This window comes from Delphinus delphis, chromosome 21, assembly GCF_949987515.2.
Source record: "Delphinus delphis chromosome 21, mDelDel1.2, whole genome shotgun sequence".
Taxonomy (NCBI): domain Eukaryota; kingdom Metazoa; phylum Chordata; class Mammalia; order Artiodactyla; family Delphinidae; genus Delphinus; species Delphinus delphis.
Window position 1 is genome coordinate 1,374,710 of NC_082703.1, and position 22,371 is coordinate 1,397,080.

The window sequence follows — 22,371 nt, forward strand, 5'->3', positions numbered from 1 at the left end:
ATACTCAGAACACTTCTGCAAGGTTGGTATTATTACCCCATTATACATTTTAAAATATACTCAGGGATCAAAGGGTTCAAAAAGGTCTCTCTGGCTCACTTCCTCATTACAAGCCCATAAGCTCTTATCTGAGGTAAGGAGAATAGTCAAATCATCACAAAATGTTCAATGTTGTAAAAAGTCTCACAAGCATCTTTAAATATTCTGTTTATCTGATTAGCGTGTGTGTGTATATACACTATATACAATATATATATATACATATAGTATATATATAACTAATGCTGTTTTTGAAGAGTCAGACACTATTTATTGCTGAATGCCCGTCCTTAAAGGGTTCGTTAACCCCAGTGGGGCTGATCCAGCCATCTGGGAGCTGGTACACAAGAGGCTGTCCCTTGAAGGGAAGACTAACATGGGCCAGGAGTGAGAAGAGGAGGGGGTGTACTGTCTCTGTCATGTTCTGGCTGCGGACACTTGAGGAAGCCAGCTAACTCTTCTAACCCACACAACACGCCCACTACACGAGTGCTGTGGCAGGGATGGTAATGCTCGCCCTGCCTACCTCAGAGATGACGGCAAGATCAAACAACACAACGTGTGCAAAAAGTATTGCACCGTATTAAAATTGGGCAAAACATTTTTCACTTCATATTTTTATGTTTAAGGGTCTACAGTATTCCTGCTCTTATTTATTATTTTTATAAGCAAATTCCTTGAAAAGACTTAGCTTAAATTTTAAAACTACAGGGAAATGAGATTAAGTGCACAGAAATTTGTTTTCCTTTTTTAAAGAAAACTGTTTTGCAAAATGAGCTACAACTGCATGAGCTAAATCTGAGCATACACACAAAACACAAAACAAGGGCCAACCCTTTAACCCCCTCATTCTTTCAAAAATTATTTACGTAGTACCTACCATGCACCAAGCAGCTGGGGAAGTAACACTGAATAAAACAAACTCTTTTAACTGCTAGATATCCCCGTACCTTTTGCATGGAACAGTGCCTGACACACAGTAGGCAACAAGGGATGTTAGATAAATACACTTGACTAAAGGTGCTCAGTTAAATCTGCTCCACTAGAACAGTGTGTGAAGGAGAGGAAAACAACAAGCAGAGAAGCCCTGTCCCAAAACTCCCAAGATACGCCTGCCTCTCTGTTACCAGAGAAACAAAATTGAAACAGATGAAAACCAGGCAAAAAGATCTCTAATTTTAAAAACAAGAAAATTCCCAAGTGTAAAACCTGCTTTCCATCAATCAAATAAATCAGGAAAGGCAGCATTTCTAGGCCATTACCCCTGGGTCGACAGGGCACTTAAAAAATGGCTTAACTAATTAGTCTAATCACCACTTCTGTTCCACATGGTTGTAGCCGCCTAACTACCCAAGTTAAAAATGTTCCCCCAACCCCCATATGCCAAGCCCCTCCACACCTCTATTTCCTTAAACAATGCTTCCACAGGAACATTTAATGACACGACCACATGTAAAAAGCAAGGATTGATTTGGAGGTGTAAAAGTGACCCCAACATTTGGGGACTTTTTTCCTTAGAAACTTAAGGAACAGAACTAAAATTTCTAACAGTCCTTCAGAAGTATGGAAATAAGAGTATGGAAAATAACTTTGGTTTCTGAGACTCTCCTAATCATCGTTTTTAAAATCTGTAGTAAATGGAGAAATGACATAACAAAAAGCACACTGTTGCCCCAGGTGGTTAGTACCTGCTGGGCTGGAGCCCACCATTTGGCCTGCAGAACCACCTACCAGTCTGGGCCAAGCAAACCACAGCAGTGGTTAAGTTTGAGAAACCAGCATCGCTGAGCATCTCCTGAGCCTAGCGAAGCACTGGGCTTCCAGGCCAGGAGCACATTCTGTGAAGAGGTTTTGTTTGCCCTATAACCTCAGGGAGCTGGGCCACTGGACTGATTTCTTCCAGTCTTGACCTCTTTTCACAGGCACTTCAGAATGAGCTTTTTTAGTAAAGGAGAAAAAAAAGAGACCAAGAAACTGAGAGAATCAAAGCAGCATCGAAGGGGCAGAGACCACCCAGAGATGACATAGCTAGTTATTTGATGTTTTTACTTTTCACTATGTGGAATAACACCAAAGAAAAAAGAAACACTAATTTTAGACAGAAAAAAATTACCTGGAAGCACAAAAATAGGGCAGACGATTTAATGAGAATACCAGGGATTAGAAAATGTTAAAGCACTATCAAAAGATTATCTAGGGCAGATTTCTTTATTTTGTAAGAAATGCAGTTCATGCACCTCTTCCCACATAATTTATACCATTTTAAACAAGTTTAAAAACCATCAACAAAAAATATCCTAATAAATGGGATTTGTTCTCATTCCTTTAAGCCTCCGCTCAAGGTCCACCCTGAGCGGAGGGTGGGGTTTAGGATCAGCTCCCCCTGATCTATGTCCAACCAAGTGCCTATTATACACCTCAGCACTGTGCTAGAATCAACGAAGAAAAACGAGACATGTCTAACCCCTGTTCTCAAGAAGTTTACAGTCTGGGTGGGAAGAACTGAGTAACACAAAGCAGTATCCAATGAGAAACGGCCTTCTCCTCTCTGTGTCTGTGTGTCTCTTTTTCTCTTCTTATAAGGACACCAGTCACTGGATTAGGGCTCGCTACTCCACTATGACCTCATCTTTACCAATTACACTCACAAAGATCCTTTTTCCAAATAAAGTCAGGGGTTCCAGGTGGACATGAATTTGGGGGGACACTATTCAACCCAGGACATACACTCTATGACCTGATACATATACCTACTGAAATGCACATATATGTGCACCATATACGTAAGTGTTGGCAGCACCACTAGCCGTGCTAGCTAAAGTGGGAAACCACTCAAATATCCCTCAACAGAAGGGCTCAATGACTGGCAGAATATCTATCCAGGGTAATAGCAGTGGTGTCGCTATTATGCAATGACTCACATTAACCTCCCAATTTTGAGCATAGAAGCTAGACACAAAATATAATACTGAATAATTCCATTTACATAAAAGAGCTGAATCTCAACAATGGCAGCTCCATCCACTGTGCTAATCAAGCTGGAAATCTGTCATTCCTCCTCTCCTTACCCATCACTCAACAGATTCTGTTGATCTACACAAACTGTGGCTCACTTATCTTTCCACTTGTTTGTATTCCCATCCAAGAAACCTTCATCTCTCTCCTACAAAGCCTCCTAACACTCTCCCTCTTCCTTTCTGCCTAGGAGAAATGAATGGAGCGTGATCTTTTTTAAAAGCTAAACTGCTTAAACCCCTTCAACGACTTGAATTCTCATTTTCATAGGACAAAATCCAAGCATCCTACTTCACTGCCCAATCTGTCTTCAGCTTACCTTTCCAATTCCCTTCCCTCCCTCCCCATCTCCCCCTCCCAACACCTCTGCACTTGGCCAGGCTCCAGGCCTTCCTCAGTCCCTCCTGTGCTAAGCTCTTGCCTGCCCCTGCCTTCTGCACTGTTATCCCTCTATAAGGCATACGCTTCCTCTGGCCAGCCCCATTTCATCAGCCACGGACAGCTGTTGTTTCTGCCTGCCCAGCACTCTTTCTTCTTATAACAGAATACCTCTTTTCTTCTTTAAATAATCTCTCCTCTAGTCTCACTCCATGTGTTAGGCTTAAATTGGCATCTTCCCCTCATCTTCACCCAGGGCCATGCCTCTGGGCATGTGACTCAGGCCGAGCTAAGACACTGGCCACAGGGACAGACACATAAGTCAAGCCAGGCCTATCAAAATTAAGCCGAGATTCTGGGGGAGATATAGGGAAGAGGCATGTCCTGGGCCAGATGATAGGTAATGAATGGTTCTATATGCCTAGCAGAGGCTGTCATGGCAAAAAAATGTTTGGTGACATTTATGTCACCCTCTAATTCAGTCCTGGGGAACAACTATCTCTGGTGCATCAAGATCTAGATGAAAAAGAAAAGATGCAGGACAAGGAGTCAAAGTCTCTAATCCTGGCTCAGCCAATTACCAACCACATGAACTTGGGTAAATCAATTAAATAACTGTTGTAGCTCTCAGTTTCCTCATCTGTAAAATATCATAGTAGGACTAATATGTACTAGATGTAGATCTAAAGATTTCAGCTCTGTGGTTCCATAACCTCCTTTTAAAGATGTGAACTTAGATAATGGCTATGACAAAGCTAGTCCTAACCCGTATCACTCAAAAATCACAAAAGTTTCTTTCTGATTCTATAGTATGGTGAGTAAAATATAAATGTAAATGGTGCCACCTTTCCAGAAAGAAATATAGATGTGGAGGACTTAAAAAGTTCACACCTATAACTCTCAAACTCCTCTTATAGGAAAATATTCTATGGCAATAATCAGAGATACAGACAAAAGTTTATATATAAAGTATGTGTGTGTATATTCAATATATGTAGAAATAAAATCACAATGAGATCCTGGAAACATCCTAGGTATCCAACAATAGAGAACTGGTTTAATAAGTTACAGAAGGGCCCTAACACTAAATAGTAGGTGGCCATTTTAAAAAGCATATTTGCAAGTAGTTTTAATAACATGGGGAAATGTCTGTAATACAATATTAAGCAAAGTAAAACACATAAAACCATATATACTGTATGAACACAAACACACGCTCAGAATAAGAAACAGAAATGCCTCAAAAAAGGTTAACAGTGTTTTATCTCTAAGTAGAGGAATTATAGTTGATTTTTGTTTTCTTCTTTAAATATTTCTGTATATCCCAACCTGTTTACAATTACCAGGTCTTTTTTCATAATCAGAAAAACATTTCCAATTTTATATTTTAAAATGGAATTTTAACAATTAATTACACAATCCAAGAAAAAAAGCTGCACATGCCCACATCTTCGCCAGAGGCCTGCCATGTACCCACCTTTTCCATGATCTAGAATTCTCATAATGATCACACTCACTCATGGGCCAACTGAAAATAATGCTGAAATATTACATTAAGACAGTGGCCTTATTTTTGCCAAAGTTCTGTCAAATAATTAAGAGGAGAGGGAGGCAAAATATCGCCTCCAAAGACAGTTAAAATGTCCACATGGTCCCCGATCCCTCTCCCAATAACCCAGATGTATTTCTCAAGTCAGCTAGGTGACACCTAAAGACCCAGGAAAATGAGATGCAGAAATGAGCAGGCCATCACCCAAAAAAAGTAGGGCAACATAAAGACAAGTTTTACAGAGGTCCAATCCAATTACACATAGGACTCTCTCCTAATATCACTTGCAGACTGGCAAATCAAATTTGTAATGCTTTTAACCAGACACTGCTATTAGATACAACACTGAAGTAAAAGTCAGACTGAATTTCCAGGTGTAAAACATATGTAAAGAAAAAACATCAGCTGGGAGGACAAAGATCCTGCGTAACAGAGTACACACACACACACACACACACACACACACACACACACGCACGCACTGGCACGGACCCCTAAAACCCAGGGAGGCTTCACAGTGAACCACTTCCCTGCGTGTCCTTTGGCTAGAGGTAACTGTGACCCACAGGCAGGACCTTCTCTGCCTGCTTTAATCAACAGCCAAATTTCCAGAATTGTCCAAAACTGATAATGCCTGTGGAATGGGAAGAGAGTTCTAGAATGTGCCAAATTGTGACACCACAAAAACTGCTAGTGACATTTAAAAGAATTAATTCATACACATGTAAAAGAAATAGTGCTAAGACAGGTATTATTTTAAGTACTGTTTCAATGTTAGGACTTTTAGACAAAGGTAGTTAATACATTTAGTCTAAACTAAACATAAAGGCTGAGTTAGCACCCTAAATCTATCTTTAAAATAATTTTTACCCATTCTTAAAATTCCCTTTTCTAAATTATCATAGTAATTGCTGTGCTTTTATTGAATGTTTACAACATTCCAAGCAATGAGCTGAGCACTTCATAAGCACGTTCTCCTTTTAATCATTTAATCATCAAAAAAGCCCCATGAAACAGCTTTAACCCCATTTCACCAATGACAAAACTGAAGCTCACAATTAATACATTTGCTCAGAATCAGATCACCATTGAAAGATGGGATTCAAACGTAGGTCTGTCAGATTCCATCATAAAGTTATAATGTTTTTCAAATCAGTAAATGGTAGAATAACTTGCTTATGTAACTAACAAGGATCAAAGCTCTAACTGCAGTAATTCCAACGTGTGCCAACTGGACAAAAGGTGTTTTACTAAATCAAAGCAGACTACAGCTGGCTGAAACTCCCAGATAATCCTTTTAGATTGTTAGTGATACTTTAAAAAAAAAAAAAAAGCACATCCCCTCATCCTCTGTTCTACACTATCTAATGGCTTCCCAACTCAGAGAAAAATCCCACAACTGTGTTTGGAAAAGCATGTGGCACACAGGAAGCCTTCAAGATATATTTGTTGAAGGAATGATAAATTATCAGAGCCACTGTATGCCTTCTTTCTGCCTTCAATGTGAAGATGCTTATGTTTTCAGTGAAATAAAACACTGTGGCATTAAATAAGTTGAAGAAACAGAAAGCTTGTCTTTAGGAAAATCACTGAGTTTCAAATTCAGATGAGGTAACAAAAAAAGGACTCAAGTGTGCCCCAATTAGAACAAAATGAACTTAAGGCTGCTTTATTCTGTTAGCTCTAGAGAAGATTAAAAAGGACCTTTCAAAATGTGCTGTAGGTGATTTAGTCTGTTCCACCTATACATTAGTAATTGTAGTGAGAAAAAAAAGCAGTGCAGCTGAAGTCAATACGAGCTGAGTACTTGTCCAACTGAGTCTTTATTTTCTCTAACTTTCTCAGTTTCCTCATTTGCAAAATGAGGTTAGACCTCAAGATTTCTAAGGTCCTTCTTTGCTCTGACATTCTATTATTAAATCACAATCTCCAACTTAATTTCCAATCTCCAACTTAACTTCCAAAACTGAGGTAGTAATTATTTACATTACAAAAAATCTGATTTTAGAACACAATTTATCACAACCCCCAAGACTGGAAAGAACTTAAAGGGTCTTTCATTTGACCAACTGGACAACTCACCCAATAGCCAATTCCTATAATCCGAATCTTCCAAATGCAAGCATTTAATCTAAATATCCAGGTAGGGACCTATTCTCTGTCCAAACACATGTAAACAGAAAGTGGTTTGGTTTTTCAAACAGCTCTGTGAAAAAGTGCTTTATTATTTCGAAGTAAAAATCTGCTTTTCTGTAAATTTCTCCCATAATTCTTTGGAGAAAGATGGAGTAAGTGTACATATTCCTTTCCTGTAGTCAGGTTTCTCTTTAGACCACAGTCCTTGTTCCAAATACTTAAAAACAACTATTCTGCCACTAAGTCTTCTTTCCTTAAGCTAAAGATTAAAGTTTCTACAACCTCTCCTAATATCACATGATTTTCTGACCATTCACCCACCACTCACATACCTAGCTGTCCTTTCATTGCTAATGTCTGTCTTGAAAGGTGACACCCAGAATTGAATACATGGAGTCTGTTTCAGATACAATGCACTGTTTTTGGCACTTATTTATTGAGGAAGATAAAACCAACCCTACAGCATCATTTTAATGATTAAAAAAGATAATGAGTATAAAAATAAATGACTGCTGCTGTGACTGCACTTAACTGTAAGTTATAATAATCTTTTACTAGTATTAGAGCCGTATCCTCCCAATCAAGCTGTAAGCTCTAGTCCTCTACTACAAGGAAGGTTTCCCTTATATATCACTAGCTGTTCTTTCCCCAAGTCAGGGTTGGGCAGAGAAATTAAGTGCTGAGGCCCAACTTAAATTGAAGATCAGTCAGAAGTCAAGATAAAGCAATTCTGAAATTAAGACAAATTAATGGCAAAAGATTTATTTAAAGAGTTAATTTATACTCAAGTTTTCAGAACACAACGATTTCATACATCAAGCAATCCCCACTCTTTACCCCTGAATCACACAATTTAACAAGGCATCACTGGGACATACTGAGGAAGCCATCTGGCACAGACTTGAAATAAGTAAGCTCTGGGATCAGACTGTCTAGAGTTCAAATCCTAGATCCACAGTCTACCCACTTGGTGACCTGGGGCAAATTACTACACCTTTCTGGTCTCAGGTTCCCCATCTTCAAAATGCAAGTCATCACAGTACCTACCTACCTTATAGGGATTTGTGGGAATCAAATGAAAATGGACATGAAGTGTGTTCAGAATGGTGCTTCTCACCTTTCAAAACTCTTACTGATGTTGCTGTTGTAACTACTTCTCAGAAATCATCTGAAGAAGCAAATTATCCTAAATAATTTTGCTAAAACTTATCTGAAAGTCTCAGCCATTTTTAATTTATATAGACCCTCACCTCTGTTAGCCATTGCTGAAGTCAGCTGGCAGCTTAGCATTTTTTTGCATATTTATAATTTTCTATTTTCCATACATTCATCTATTCATTTTAGGGTAGATTTTTAAATTAATATTAAAAATTCCACCCCAATTTTAATATTTAGCTAGCCATAAATGCTATCACTATAGCAAATAATATGTTGAGATTCACAGAGAATGATGAAATAAAGGTACAAACAAAACTGTATTTATTACACCTGCAACTTCTCTGCATATAGATCAGCACTGTCCAATACAGCACCACATGGAGCCATTTGGTACCTGAAATATGGCAGAAGTGCTGTGAATAAAAAATACATGTCAGATCACTAACACTTAGGGTAAGAAGAAGAAGAAAACAGATTATCTCATTAATAATTTTTATACCTATTACATATTGAAATGACAGCATTTCTGATACAATGGGTTAAATATATTATTTAAATTAATTTCACCTATTTCTTTTTACTTTTTTAAGGTGACTACTAGAAAATTTAAAATTATATATATAACACATATTTATATTGGACAGCACTGACATAGATGATCCTAAAGAATATGCCTCATGAAAATTAAATTCAGGACAAGATATATGATCTAAATCACAGCAGAAACGAAACATAGAACTTAAATAAATTTTCAGTTTACATATAATTAATTTCAAACTCTCCCCCACTCCCCCCAAAAATGACCTTTGATGAGTGACTCTTCTAGAGCCGTCTGAGAAGCTTTTTATCAGCATGTGCTAATTTAAGAGATTTCCTCTACTTTCCACAAGCTGACAGAATTTACTTCTATAACACAGCTCAGCAACTAACCTCCATCAGGAGAGCTAGACTTAGCACAGAAGTGTCCAGAGCATTAGACAGCTGACCACGCTTGAACACACACCTGAACTGGCAATTTGGCCCCAGTGCTGGACCCTGCCTCTGGGTCTTCAAAGCACAGAAGTGTATGTTCAGATGCCCAAGAGAAAAAGGGCCTGGGGATTTACGAGCCTGAGAGTCTGGCCTTCCACAGATAATACGTATGACACTTGCCTCATTACTACCTATTTACTAAACAAACACCCAGAAGCCAGTAGGCTTTTTGCAGAGATCAATAAAAATGCAAAGTTAGAAAGCAGAAAATACTGAAATGCTGTATGTTCTGAGAATTCCCACTAGAGAGGACCCAGTATGGAAATAAGAGAAAGTAGGAAGAGAACAAAAGCAAAACCTTAAGGAAAAAACTTAAGCTCAGAAGTAGTACCTCTGATATCTCTCTACTCAAAATGAGGTGCACCAGCATCACTGGCATCACCTGGGAGTTTTTTAGAAATGCAGGATCCCAGGCCCCACCCCAAACCTAAAGAGTCAAAATCTGCATTTCTACAGTGTCCCAAGATGATTTGCACAGCATGCACAGAAGCCACTACTAATCCACACAAGAGCCAGAGACATCTGTATCTTTAGATTCTTCCTGTTTTTTATCAGCCATCTGTTGCCCTGTGGCTGTTATCTGTAAACACAGGACCATATATGTATAATGCATGCAATGACTATTTTGTTGACTAAATATATTCTTGGAAAACCCAGAGGATTCCATACCTGCTTAAAGGACTGTGGGAAATCTGTGCCAGAGATAAGATCAATAAAACAGTGAGATACCACTACACAGTCATCTGGATGGTCAAAATCCTGAACACTGACAACACCAAATGCTGATGAGGCTATGGAGCAACAAAAACTCCCATTCATTGCAGATGGGAATGCAAAATGGTACAGCCACTTTGGAAGACAGTTTGGCAGTTTCTTACAAATCTAAACGTTCTCTAACCATACAATCCAGCAATCCATACAATACTCCTTGGTTATTTGCCCAAGCAGTTATGCCCACACAAAAACCTACACATGGATATTTATAGTAGCTTTGTTCATAAATGTCAAAACCTGGAAGCAACCATACTGTCCTGGGTGAATGGATAAATAAATTTTGGTACATAAGATAATGGCACATTATTCAGCACTAAAAAGAAATGAGCGATCAAACCATGGAAAGACATGGAGGAACCTTAAGTGTATATTACTAAGTGAAAGAAACCAATCTGAAAAAGGCAATACACTGCATGATTCCAACTGTATGACATTCTGGAAAAGGCAAAACCATGGTGATGGTAAAAAGATCAGTGGATGCCAGAGGCTGGGGTAGAGGGGAGGGCTTTTTAGGGCAGTGAAAATATTCTACTATTATGAAGGATACACATCATTATACATTTTCCAAACCCAAGAATGCGCAACACCAAGAGTGAACCCCAATGTAAACTGTGGACTTTGGGTGATCACGATGTGTCAATGTGGGTTCATCAATTGCAACAAGTGTACCGTATGATGGGGATGTTGGTAATGGGGAGGCTATGCATGTGTGTGGGCTGGAAGTACATGGGAAATCTCTGTACCTTCCTCTCAGTTTTGCTGCGAAACTAAAACTGCTCTTTAAAAAAATGAAGTCTGAAAAAAAAGTCAGCAGTTACTGAAGTGTATGGACAGAGTATACTTCAGGCCCATGCATACTGGTGCAGAACTAGGGACTCCCTTAGGTTGAAAAAGATGAACAGAAACGATCCAAACAAACAAAAAAAACATTTATTTAAAGGCTCAGAGAAAAGAAAAAGTTTGATTTTTTTTTATTGTAGTATAATTGCTTTACAATGTTGTGTTAGTTTCTGCTGTACAACGAAGTGAATCAGCTATATGTATACATATATCCTCTCCAGCTTGGACCTCCCTCGATAGAGATGGGAAGATAAGAATTTTGTACGTTGAAAATATAGGCTACATTAACAAAAATTAGTGTTCACAATAGTAAGCTAAATGATTTTAGCTGTTTTAAACTAAACCAAAGTTCTTCTGCAAGGGAATTATGCTGCTACATGAAGCATCATTCCATTTTTCCTCTTCACTGTCTTTGCTATCAGCAAACATGCTGCTACTTTCCACATTTTAAAACCTTTCTTGACCTCATTTTCCCTTCAGCCGTATTTATTCACCTTCCCTTTACAACAAGAATCCTTGAAATATTTGTCCACGTTTGATGTTCCCACTTCCTACTCCTGTTGTCTCTTGTCCTCACCATCAATTGTAGGTCCCCACTACTCCACCACAATTGCTGCTGTCAAGCTCACCAATGACCTCCCCATTGCTAAATCCCTAAGTCAATTCGAGACCTTGACCATCACTGTACTTCCCCTCTTCAGTATCTGACTCATCCTCCTTGAAACAGTGTCTTCACTTACTTGGCTCCCAAGGCATGGCACTCTCCTGGTTTTCCTACCTCATCAGCAGCTTTTTCTCATTCTCCTTTACTGGTTCCATCTCATCTCCCCAACCTCAGTGCAGAAGTAGCCCAGGTTCTTGGCCCTGAACCTCTTTTCTATCTACACTCACTCCCTTGTGGATTTCTCCAGTCTCTACATTTTGACAGCTCCCAAATGTTTATCTGTAGCCCAGACCTCTCCTCTGAAATCCAAACTACCATATCCACTGCCCACTGGGAATCTCCAAAACTGAGCTCCTGATCCTTCTCTCCAAATCAGCTTCTCCCTACCCCCTTCAAGCTGCAGAGGTCAAAACCTTGCAATTCACCACTGACTTCTCTCACTCACATCTCACATCCAGTCAACCATGAAATCTTTTGCACTCTATCTTCAAAACAGACCACCCTGGTCCAAGCGGTCACAATCGCTCACCTAGATTACTACAATAGCTTCCTAACTGCTTTCCCTATCTCTGCCCTTCTCCACTTAGGTCTAGTCTCATGAGACACAACAGCAATGCATCCTCTTAAAACATAAGCCAGATCATGTCAAATCTTTATGTGGAACTCTCCACCAGCTTCTCTGCTCACTCGAGTACAAGCCAAAGGCCTTGCAACAGCCTATGGGACCAGTGGCCTTACAGGAATTGGTGTCTGCTCTCCTCCCTGCCTGCACTACGCCAGCCACACCAGTCTTGCAGTTCCCAGAAGGCGGAAAGCATGCCTCAGCCTCAAGACTAGCATTTGCTGGCCCCTCTTCCCCCAAGACAGCCACATGACTCCCTTCACCTTCTTCAGGCCTTTCATTATACAAGTCACCACAGGGGGGCCATCCTTGACCATCCTAGTTAAAATTTCAACTCCCTCCCAATTCCTAACCTCCCTCCTTTGTTTTATTTTTCTCCAAAGTACTATACACACATATACAGGAGCGCGCGTGCATACACACACATACATATATACACATACACACACACACACACACAGAGTCTGTCTCACCTTGCAAGAGTTAGAATTTTGGGGTCTATTTTGTTGACCACAGTATCCCCAGTACCTAAAATAATGCCTGATACTTAGGAGGCACTCAATAAATATTTGTTTAATGAATACATGAATGAATGAAAGATTACAGTAATACAGAGCTGCATGTGAACTATGATAGTATATCTTGCAGCCTTATAAAAGGGTTGTATCTTAATATGGCACTTTGTATGCATATAAATATTCAGATACTGTAGAAAAAACAAAGGTGCTCCAACTTGATAATTAAATTAATCTCATACAAAACCTGAATAACTGTAAAGAAATAGTTCTCTAAACTGAGAGATACTCTAAAACACTCCAAGGGTAGTAGGATTTCTCAAAACCCTAGACCTTACTTCACCAGAGCACAATGAAAAGATGGGTCTCAATAGGTACACCCTTCCTGAAGCAGGTGAAAGTCTCCAGGCCAATATAATGGACTTTAATTTCTTCAAATGATAGAGAAATTATGACACAAAGTACAAAGCACTTAATGTTTTAATGCTGTATAAAATCTGGGTGTAACCAGTGAACGGTATGAGACAGAAAAAAAGTTATTTTGTTGTTAGCAGTGCATTCAGTTAACAGAAAGAAATGGGTGGGTCATATTTTTATAAACCATAGTTTAAAAGAACTTAAAAGTATCTTCCAGGTAAAAAGAAAGCCAACTAATTTCAAAAACATTTAGATGCAGAAATAAATTATTTAGGAGTTTAGTAACTGTGTACACAAATGGAAGTGATATGAGGCAGATAAAAGCTAAAAGTGATTCTACAACAAAATGGAAAGTGTCCCAATTTCTCTATCTTATCAATACCCACATAGTCTATCAGGTTTCTAAAGTTACATATACAGCAGAAGTTCTCACCAGCCGGCAGTTAGCCAGCTCCAGGATGATCAGGCACCCTGTGAAACATCCGAGCTGAAGCCCATTATAACCTGGTGCTCATGGCTAGTAATCAAGGCTCTGAAATTCTGCTCTGATCACCAAGCTGATGGTTACCAGAATCAATTGTGTTTGCTCCCAAACTGATTTATGCCAATATTATGTAATTTAATTAAATATTATGTAGAGCGATTATATATGTGTATAACAAGAAAGAGTTGTTTCCATGAAAGCTAAATGGAATGCTTTAGAAATAAGCCGTTAAATGACCATAACAGAATTCTACCAACAGTGGTTTATTTTTAAATTGTTTTTACTAAATAGAGGCAAAATAAAATTTATAAAATATTTGTCATATATGAAGATTCATAATGCAATTATCCCTACGTATACCAAGAAATTACCATTATCCTTTTAACTCCCCTGTGAACTTTTTGGTATATAATGATATTATAAAGTAAAACATTTTCTCATTAAATAGTCACAGATATTTATTTTAGTAGTGCTTCTAAAATATTGACCTTAATTACTCTGAAGCTATCAAGTTCTTTTAAATATATAAATATCTTTATATACAAATAAAATAAAATTTAAAGTATTTTAAGTAAATATATCTTTACTTAAAGCTCCAGCTTTAGAATATTACACTATATTTAATTAGATTTTTTTCCCCAGATAGAACCTATCAATACAAGAGACAATCGACTGACATATAAGCCACACAAGGAAGGTAGGAAGAAATGAATCAAGAATTTTAAAAAGTGATAAAATCAAAAGAATGAATGAATCAGGTCTCTGAGACGGTTATATCACACCATGCAATCACAGCCTACACCTGTAATCTACTTCTATGAAATGCCTCTGCCAGAAGGGAAAGACCTGTGTGAGGAAGTTCACAGTTAACACATTACTCTTACCTTTATGCCCTAGGTTGTCATTTGCAAGAAGGCTGTAATGAAAGTCACACACCTGGAGCACTAAATGCAGCCCATGAACATCTGCAAAGTGGGGAAAATTCCACTTCCCCAAAGCAGGAGGTACAAGAAGACCACACACCAAAGCAACGGCAAAAAATGATCAGGCCAGAAACCCTGCTGACTCTGGAAATTCTACTCCACCACAAGACCAGGGTCAGTATCAGAGCACCTATTCTGTCCACACATGCTTGGAAGGGTTCCTGGGCTTAGCGATTCAATAGCCTGTGGTGTTTAACTCATTGAGTGACTACTATGTGCCAAAGCACCATTCAAAGTGCCAGAATTTTCCTCTTGGCTGCCACACTGCGTATCTACAAGCAATCACAATATAGGGAACAAGAAAAACCAGTTTTACTAGTTAACAGCTGTGTGATTTTAAGAATGGAAATAATTCCACCTCCTACCCAGATAAGTATAACCTACCATCCAGGTCACATTTACTGTCCACTTACTGTTTTACTGCAGGCACTAAGCCCCTCTCAGGCATTATTAAGGCCACATTCTAACCATATACTGCACTGCCTCTCACTTGGTGACCCAGGCACAGGAGTGTCCCCATCCCCTGTTAAATGAAGCTGGCCCAACATCACATTTATCAAATCCTTTAGGAGACCCTGACCACCCACCCAAAACAAGCAAAGTGTAAGTAAGGATTATGTAAAATTCGAACTGTTTTCCTTTCCATGACCTCTTCTCACCACTGGGTCTCATAGAGATCTGTGCGGCTATGGAAGGCCGCCAGGGATTCAGCAATGGTAAGAAAACAGGGACACATCTTAAAGGGGAAGAAAGGGGAGGGAGGAATACTTTCAAGAGGGTAGTGGCAACCTTATGACTTGAAATGTTTGTGAACCTGGTTTAAATTTTTATAGTGGAACCACCTCTACTATATGAGGGGAGGGAAAGAGAATGTGGGTTGCCTTGGATCAAGATCCGTAGCTCCCTAAGCAAAGTAGCCAGACTGGCTGGATCAGCTCTCTGTAATCACCCTCAGGGAGGGATGTTTGCCACATCCCTAAGATGAGACCACACCCACTAAGACCAAGAACTTAACTTGCCCCTTAAGTTCTAGGGGCAACCACTAAAAGGTCATGATTATCACCAGTTTAGATCAGAGTTTCTCAAATGTTCCTGATCTTAATCATGTGGGGTCATTATGAAAAGTGCCGCCTCAGAACTACTGAACCAGACCTTCAGGCAGCCCTAGAAATCTAAAACCAGGTGATTCTTGTGACAAATTAGTTTGGGAACCTCTATTCAGATCATAAAATTACAGGACCTACAAGAGGGGTCTTTTAGGCAGGGTGTCCTTTTCCTTTCAAGCAGTTCTCTAATCCAAGAGGAAAGCAGCATTTTCTGTACATAAAAGACTCCAAAGAAACAACTTCGAAAATTTCTTTTCAATACACACAAAGGTCTCAAATCCTCAGAGCTTTGCTTTCCTCTTAAGTAACTTAGGCAAAAGTTAAATCCATCCTTTTTTCCAACCAGAAACCCCAAAACAATGATATTCATTATACAAACTATTTTACAAATTATTGTGGTGACTGACTTCAGCAAATATGTGAGGACCTATAAGTGTGCTATGCCCACCCAAGCTTTGCTTAAGAAAAAGAACCTCACTTACTTCAAAGGACAGAAACAAGGAAGTGAAAAGACAACCCACAGAATGGGAGAAGATTTTTGCAAAGCATATACCTGACAAGAGACTTGCATCCAGAATATAAAGAACTTTTTTACAATTCAATAAGAAGAAGACAACCCAATTTTTCATAGGGCAAATGATCTGAATAGACATTTCTCAAAGGAAGATAAACAAATGGCCAAAAAGCATGTGAAAAGATGGTCAACATTATTAGGGAAACGCAAAACCACAGTGAAATACCACTTAATACCCACTAAGATGGCTAAAATCAGAAAGACAGAAAATAACAAGTGTTGATGAGGATATGAAGAAATGGGAACTCGCATAGTCTACTGATAGAAATGTAAAGTAGTGCAGCCCCTGTGAAAATCAGTTTGGCAGTTCATCCAAGTGTCAAACACAGAGTTACAATATGACCCAGCAATTCCACTCCTAGGTACATACCCAAGAGAAATGGAAGCATATGTCCCCACAAAAACTTGTACATGAATGTTCACAGCAACATTATTCCTAAATGCCAAAAGGGGGGGAGGGAACCACTATCTGATGAATGAATAAAATATGTCCTGGCTATTCAATTGAATATTACTCAGCAATAAAAAGGAATGAAGTACTGACACATGCTACAGCATGGCTGAGCACTGAAAACATTTTGCTAAATGAAAGAAACCAGTCACAAATGGCCACATACTGTATGATTCCATTTATATGATATGTGCAGAATAGGCAAACCCATAGAGACAGAAAATAGAATAGTGATTCCTCGGTCAGGGAATGGGGGCAATAGTAGGATTACGGAGAAACAGCTAATGGATCCAAAGTTTGTTTTGGGGTGATGAATATACTCTAAAGTTGATTACGAGTATGAATGCACAACTCTGTGAATGTAGTAAAAATCAATGAATATGCACTTTAAATGGATGAGCTGTGTGGTATGTGAATTTTATCTCAATAAACTTGTTTTAAAAAGGAATCCCATTTAACCTCCATGAGCCTCAATTTCATCCTCTGAAAATGGGGATACTACCTAGCTTACAACATTGTAAAGAACATATAAGAATATGTAAACTGGGCTTGCCTAGTGGCGCAGTGGTTAAGAATCCGCCTGCCAATGCAGGGGACACAGGTTCGAGCCCTGGTCCGGGAAGATCTCACATGCCGCAGAGCAACTAAGCCCGTGCGCTACAACTACTGAGACTGCGCTCTAGAGCCCTCAGGCCACAACTACTGAGCCTGCACGCCACAACTACTGAAGCCCACATGCCTAGAGCCCTTGCTGTGCAACAAGAGAAGCCACCGCAGTGAAAAGCCCGCACACCACAATGAAGAGTAGCCCCCGCTCGCCGCAACTAGAGAAAGCCCACGGCACAGCAACGAAGGCCCAACACAGCCAAAGATAAATAAGTAAATTAAATAAATTTATTTTTAAAAAAAAGAATATGTAAATTCACGTATACACACACACACACACACACACACATATACACACACTGCTTCACATGGTGCCTGCCACACCGTAAATACAGAATACATGTTATTCTTTCTCCTCTTCCTATCCCCACATTTTTGCAGTGTTATGCCTTGATATCATTGTGTTTTCACCACAAGTTAGAAAACTCAAAATAGTCAGGTATTCCAACAGAAGCCTAACCATGAGAATTCTCTCATGATTTCACACATGCTATTATACTCAAGGCTATTCCTACACGCCTGACCCTGGAGAAACCCTGGCATCTGTAAATGTGGCTGTCTACCTCCCAGACTGAAAAGTATTTGGGGATAAAGAGTAAGATTTTTTTCTCCATTCTGTGGTCTGAAGCACCTCTACTAACATGTACTTTTAAAGCTAGGCATGCTCCTTGCCAAAATTCATGCAATACAGAAATCTTTCCTACTCAGCTTCATCTACTTTGAAAATCTATTGGGCCTCCAAGACAGCTTTGAGGGGTCCCAGGAAAGACCTTAGCCACTTGAATATCCAGCACTACCCACCTGGACTGTGATGCTATGCAGATTCAAAGGGAGCTGGGAGCTACTGAACTATCCACAGCTTGTAACAAAAAAAAAGTCAACGGCAGTGCTCTCACCATCTCTGTAAGTTCTCAAACAACTCACAGCCAGCTCATGAATTAATATAATAGTGGATCTCAGCCAGACACTCGTTTTTCTATTTTATCAAAAGCTTTTCCTCCATCTTGCTGAGTACTGTCAACTGCACGCTACCTGTTACACAATTTTTTTCTTTAGTATAGTTCTTACTCTTGAATACATTTTTCTTCTTCTCATCACTTTCAATGATTCTATCTCCACTTTCATTTCCATTAAAATCCCATGCCCCCATATACTCTCACTGCTTTTGTACTTATCAGAAATGATGGGGTAAACACATACAAAACTAAAAACTTAGCAAAGCCCAGTCAGTAAACATACCATAAGCAACCAGACGGTCAAGTGGGAACTGACTGCCCAGGACAACCATTAGCATCTAGTAGAGCATTTCTGGTCTAGAGCTGTGCTGTCCCGATATATTAGCCATTAGCCATATGAGGCTAATTAAGTTCACTGAAATTAAATAAAATTTAAAATTCAGTTCCTAAATCTCACTAGCCATATTTCAAATGCTCTCAGTGGCTACACGCAGCTACTGACTGCCATATTAGACAGCACAGATATAAACTATTTCCATCACAGCAGAAAGTTCTATTGAACAATACTGATTTGGAGGTAACTCACTGATTCTATGAAAGTATTCCATGAAAGGGTTCTTAAATACAGTAGTTTCAGTATTTACAGGCTGTGAGGTTTGACACTCTGAAATATGACCTTAGTGCCTCTAAATGTTTTTTTTTAATAAATTTATTTGTTTGTTTGTTTTTTGGCTGCACTGGGTCTTCGTTGCTGTGTACGGGCTTTCTCTAGTTGTGGCGAGCGGGGGCTACTCTTCGTTGCAGTGCGCTGGCTTCTCATTGTGGTGGCTTCTCTTGTTGTGGAGCACGAGCTCTAGGCGCGCAGGCTTCAGCAGTTGTGGCACGCAGGCTCAGTAGTTGTGGCTCACGGGCTCTAGAGCGCAGGCTCAGTAGTGTGGCGCACGGGCTTAGTTGCTCCGCAGCACGTGGGATCTTCCCGGGCCAGGGATCGAACCCGTGTCCCCTGCATCGGCAGGCGGACTCTCAACCACTGCACCACCAGGGAAGCCCCAACACAATGCTAACTTTGAGTACATAGAAGCAGAATGGTGGTTAAGACCACTGGACTGCCAAGTTTAAATCTCAGCTCTGCCCCTTATTAGCTGTGTTACTTAACCTCTCCAGACTTCAGACTGGAGATAATGGCAGTACTGACCGCATGGGGCTGTCATGGGGACTACAGGTAACCTGTGTGAAAACACACAATAGGATCTCAATAAATATTAGCTGTGACTGTAACAATGCATCACGCTTGAAAATATCACATGAAATAAGCACTTTCCAAAAGTTAGGCCATAATTTGAAACTTAAAGGAAAATGCTGCTTCTCAGACAACCCACACGAAGCTACTAGGTAAAAAAAGAGGCTCAGGCCAAAATGTTCATTTTCCCTCTTACCCTAACCCCAAGGATAAACTTCCAAAAATGTCCATCGACATGTACAAGTTATTCTGATTCATCTCACTGGCCTGTGACCAGCGAAAAGGGAATTTCAAACTAGATGGTTGTTCACAGTTAAACAGGCCTGGAGAAATGAGTGGTCAGCTGTGGCCAGGGCCTGGCGCTTACACGGAGGATGGGGAGAGAAGCTGGTGACTCCCTCACACCACAGGTGTGCCCGAAAGAGAAAACGCCTCACCACCTCTGTGCCCTGGAGTGTCAACAAAATCCTGCCTGCTCAGCACCAACAGGGCCCCAGTTTGTTGACCTTCTGGGCACAGCAGTGTAAAGGTGTAAAGCAACTATACTCCAATTTAGAAAAAGAAAAAAGAAAAAAGAAACACAGGAAAGGTACAAAGGGACACGCTCTCAAAAAATAATGCCACTGCTAAAATTCTTTCCAGCAAATCTCTGAAACTGCAAACAATACCACAAACGAAAGCTGTCCAGACATGGACACTATGAACAAATGCTCTGGGGGATTTCACCTGGATGGTGCACTACCCTAAACTAAGGTTCAGCTGATTTAACTGTGAAAGAACTTAGGAAGAGCTGAGAGGCAGTACCCTAGGTGGAAATGTCTCCACTCTTAGCAAAGGGAAGCCAAGGACCTCTGCGCCTGGCCACCACTGCATGGGGAGAGTCCTAAATGTTGAGAACTATCAAAGCAGCAGTGACTGGAGGTGAGCCTGGACCCCAAGGTATCTGTAAGCCTGAGTCACATGCTCAGGTAAGGGGGCTTTGGTCACCTACTGATCACCAGATTATTTCTCACAGGCTGCCTAAACCTCAATCGTGTCTGAATTCGTTTCTAAAAATTGAGAAGGATCATCATCCATTACTTATTTCTTAATCCAACCCAAACGCAAAGAAATGCTCTTTTCACAATTGGCAAGTGACAACATTACGTCAGGTAAACCTCAAACAAACCAGTCCGGAAGCCAAAGTACATACACATTTTAACATTCACACGTTTTTTGCCCCAGCACTTCTTAATCAAGACTGGGCCTAATCCATTACCACACTGGTGTCTTAGTTTATGAATGATGACAGATGACTCCAGAATTTCTAAAGAAGAAAAATCACCTCTAAAAGGAGTAATGCCTTAGACATGTTTTTTTAGAAAAATGCCAGGCTAAATCCCACTCATATTTTCCACCAGGGTCAGCAAACAAATACCAAGGTTTTAGAAAGTGAACAGAACCATGGATGGAAAGTATCACTGAATTTCCCTTTTTCAGGGAACTATTTGCCATCTTATATTATTATTTCCAAATTCCCAAGATTTACTAGCCTAAAAGGATTTCTGAGATATCTCACTTTTTTAAGTGCTAGTAGTTAATTAAGAGCAAAATTGAAGCTCTTAACACACGTACACAGTAAAGCACGTATTATTCTTTGGTCACAAATGAAATGAACAGTGTCAACAAAACCTTTTTTAAAGCCAACACTCATTCAGATTGGCAAATCAAGCTTCTTACACTTGCATTTTAAAAAATAAAATTCAACTGTGGAATTTCACCTTAAAATAAGGTTATTTTAGCTTTGCAGCTTCCATCACTCTCCCCCACTCAATGGCCAGGATGTGCTGATCCGTTCACAGAACATATAAACTGAGAGCGATTCAGAAGGTGAAGCTGAGAGTACATCACTGAATAAGGAATGCATGTACACGTCTAGGCATGAAACCATAAAATGCTGGGGCTGGAAGACTCCGAGGGAGCACCTATCCACCCAATCCCCTTATCCTACAGAGGAGGAAATTTCAGCTCCAGGGGCTAAAGGATGCGACAAAGACAGTGGCAAAGACTCACCCAGTCAGTGATATAACCTACAAGCCAGGTGTCTAAGCACTTTCCATGGTACCCACTCTGCTCCTGTTAGCACAAAAAGTGTGTATTAATGAAATATCAGACAAGACAAACCCACAGAGCTGCCATAGGACTTGTGAGAGGATATAGAGAGTTGTAGAAGAACATGCATCGAGCCACTAAACAATTGTTTGGGAAGGTGTTCTTTTATTTTTCTTTGTTTTGCTGGTTTTGTTTAGCATGCCGCACTTATTTTTAAGCGGTGAAGAGGAATTTAACGACTTTTTAAAAGAATATCCCTTGATCTGCAAACACTCTAAGGAAGGACGGTAAAGCCTGTCTTGGAAGAAACTAGAAAGTGCATTCGCTTTCCTCCAGCGGGGAGCATCCTTTCCCCACGACGCGACGGCCGCCCCAACCCTCCCCTTCAAGGTCCACCCCAACATGCCCGCAGAGGCCGTCCAGGCCCTCGCTCGCCAGAACCCCGCCCTCCTCTGGGTTCCTCCTTCACAGCTCTGCCCAAGCCGCCCCTCCTAGAAGACAAGCTCCTTGACAGCAGCAAGCCTGTCGCACTCACCTGGCTACGGGACTCCGCAAAATCCTCTGCAGATACTCAACTATGGCTCATGAATTGCAAGCATTTGCTCCCAGAATCCCAGTGAGCGGAATTTTCCAGACCTCGTCTTCCCTACACCAGCACCTGGACCCACTTAAGAGCTATTC

The 22,371-nt window shown here is 40.1% G+C and overlaps 1 protein-coding gene across 8 annotated transcripts in view; it reads right to left on the reverse strand.

The window, feature by feature from the left end:
* The window catches only part of PSD3 (pleckstrin and Sec7 domain containing 3), a 570,605-nt gene that overhangs the window by 478,699 nt on the left and 69,535 nt on the right, over nucleotides 1–22,371 (reverse strand). The window contains exon 2 of one of the 8 annotated variants that reach the window (XM_060001191.1): nucleotides 21,652–21,714. The exons of 6 other annotated variants lie outside the window; for them this stretch is intronic. In XM_060001191.1, the coding sequence (XP_059857174.1) occupies nucleotides 21,652–21,714 (63 nt within the window). Of the gene's footprint in view, nucleotides 1–14,559; nucleotides 14,579–21,651; nucleotides 21,715–22,371 lie in introns of those variants that run through there. One more of the 8 variants, XM_060001196.1, reaches the window with a different exon arrangement.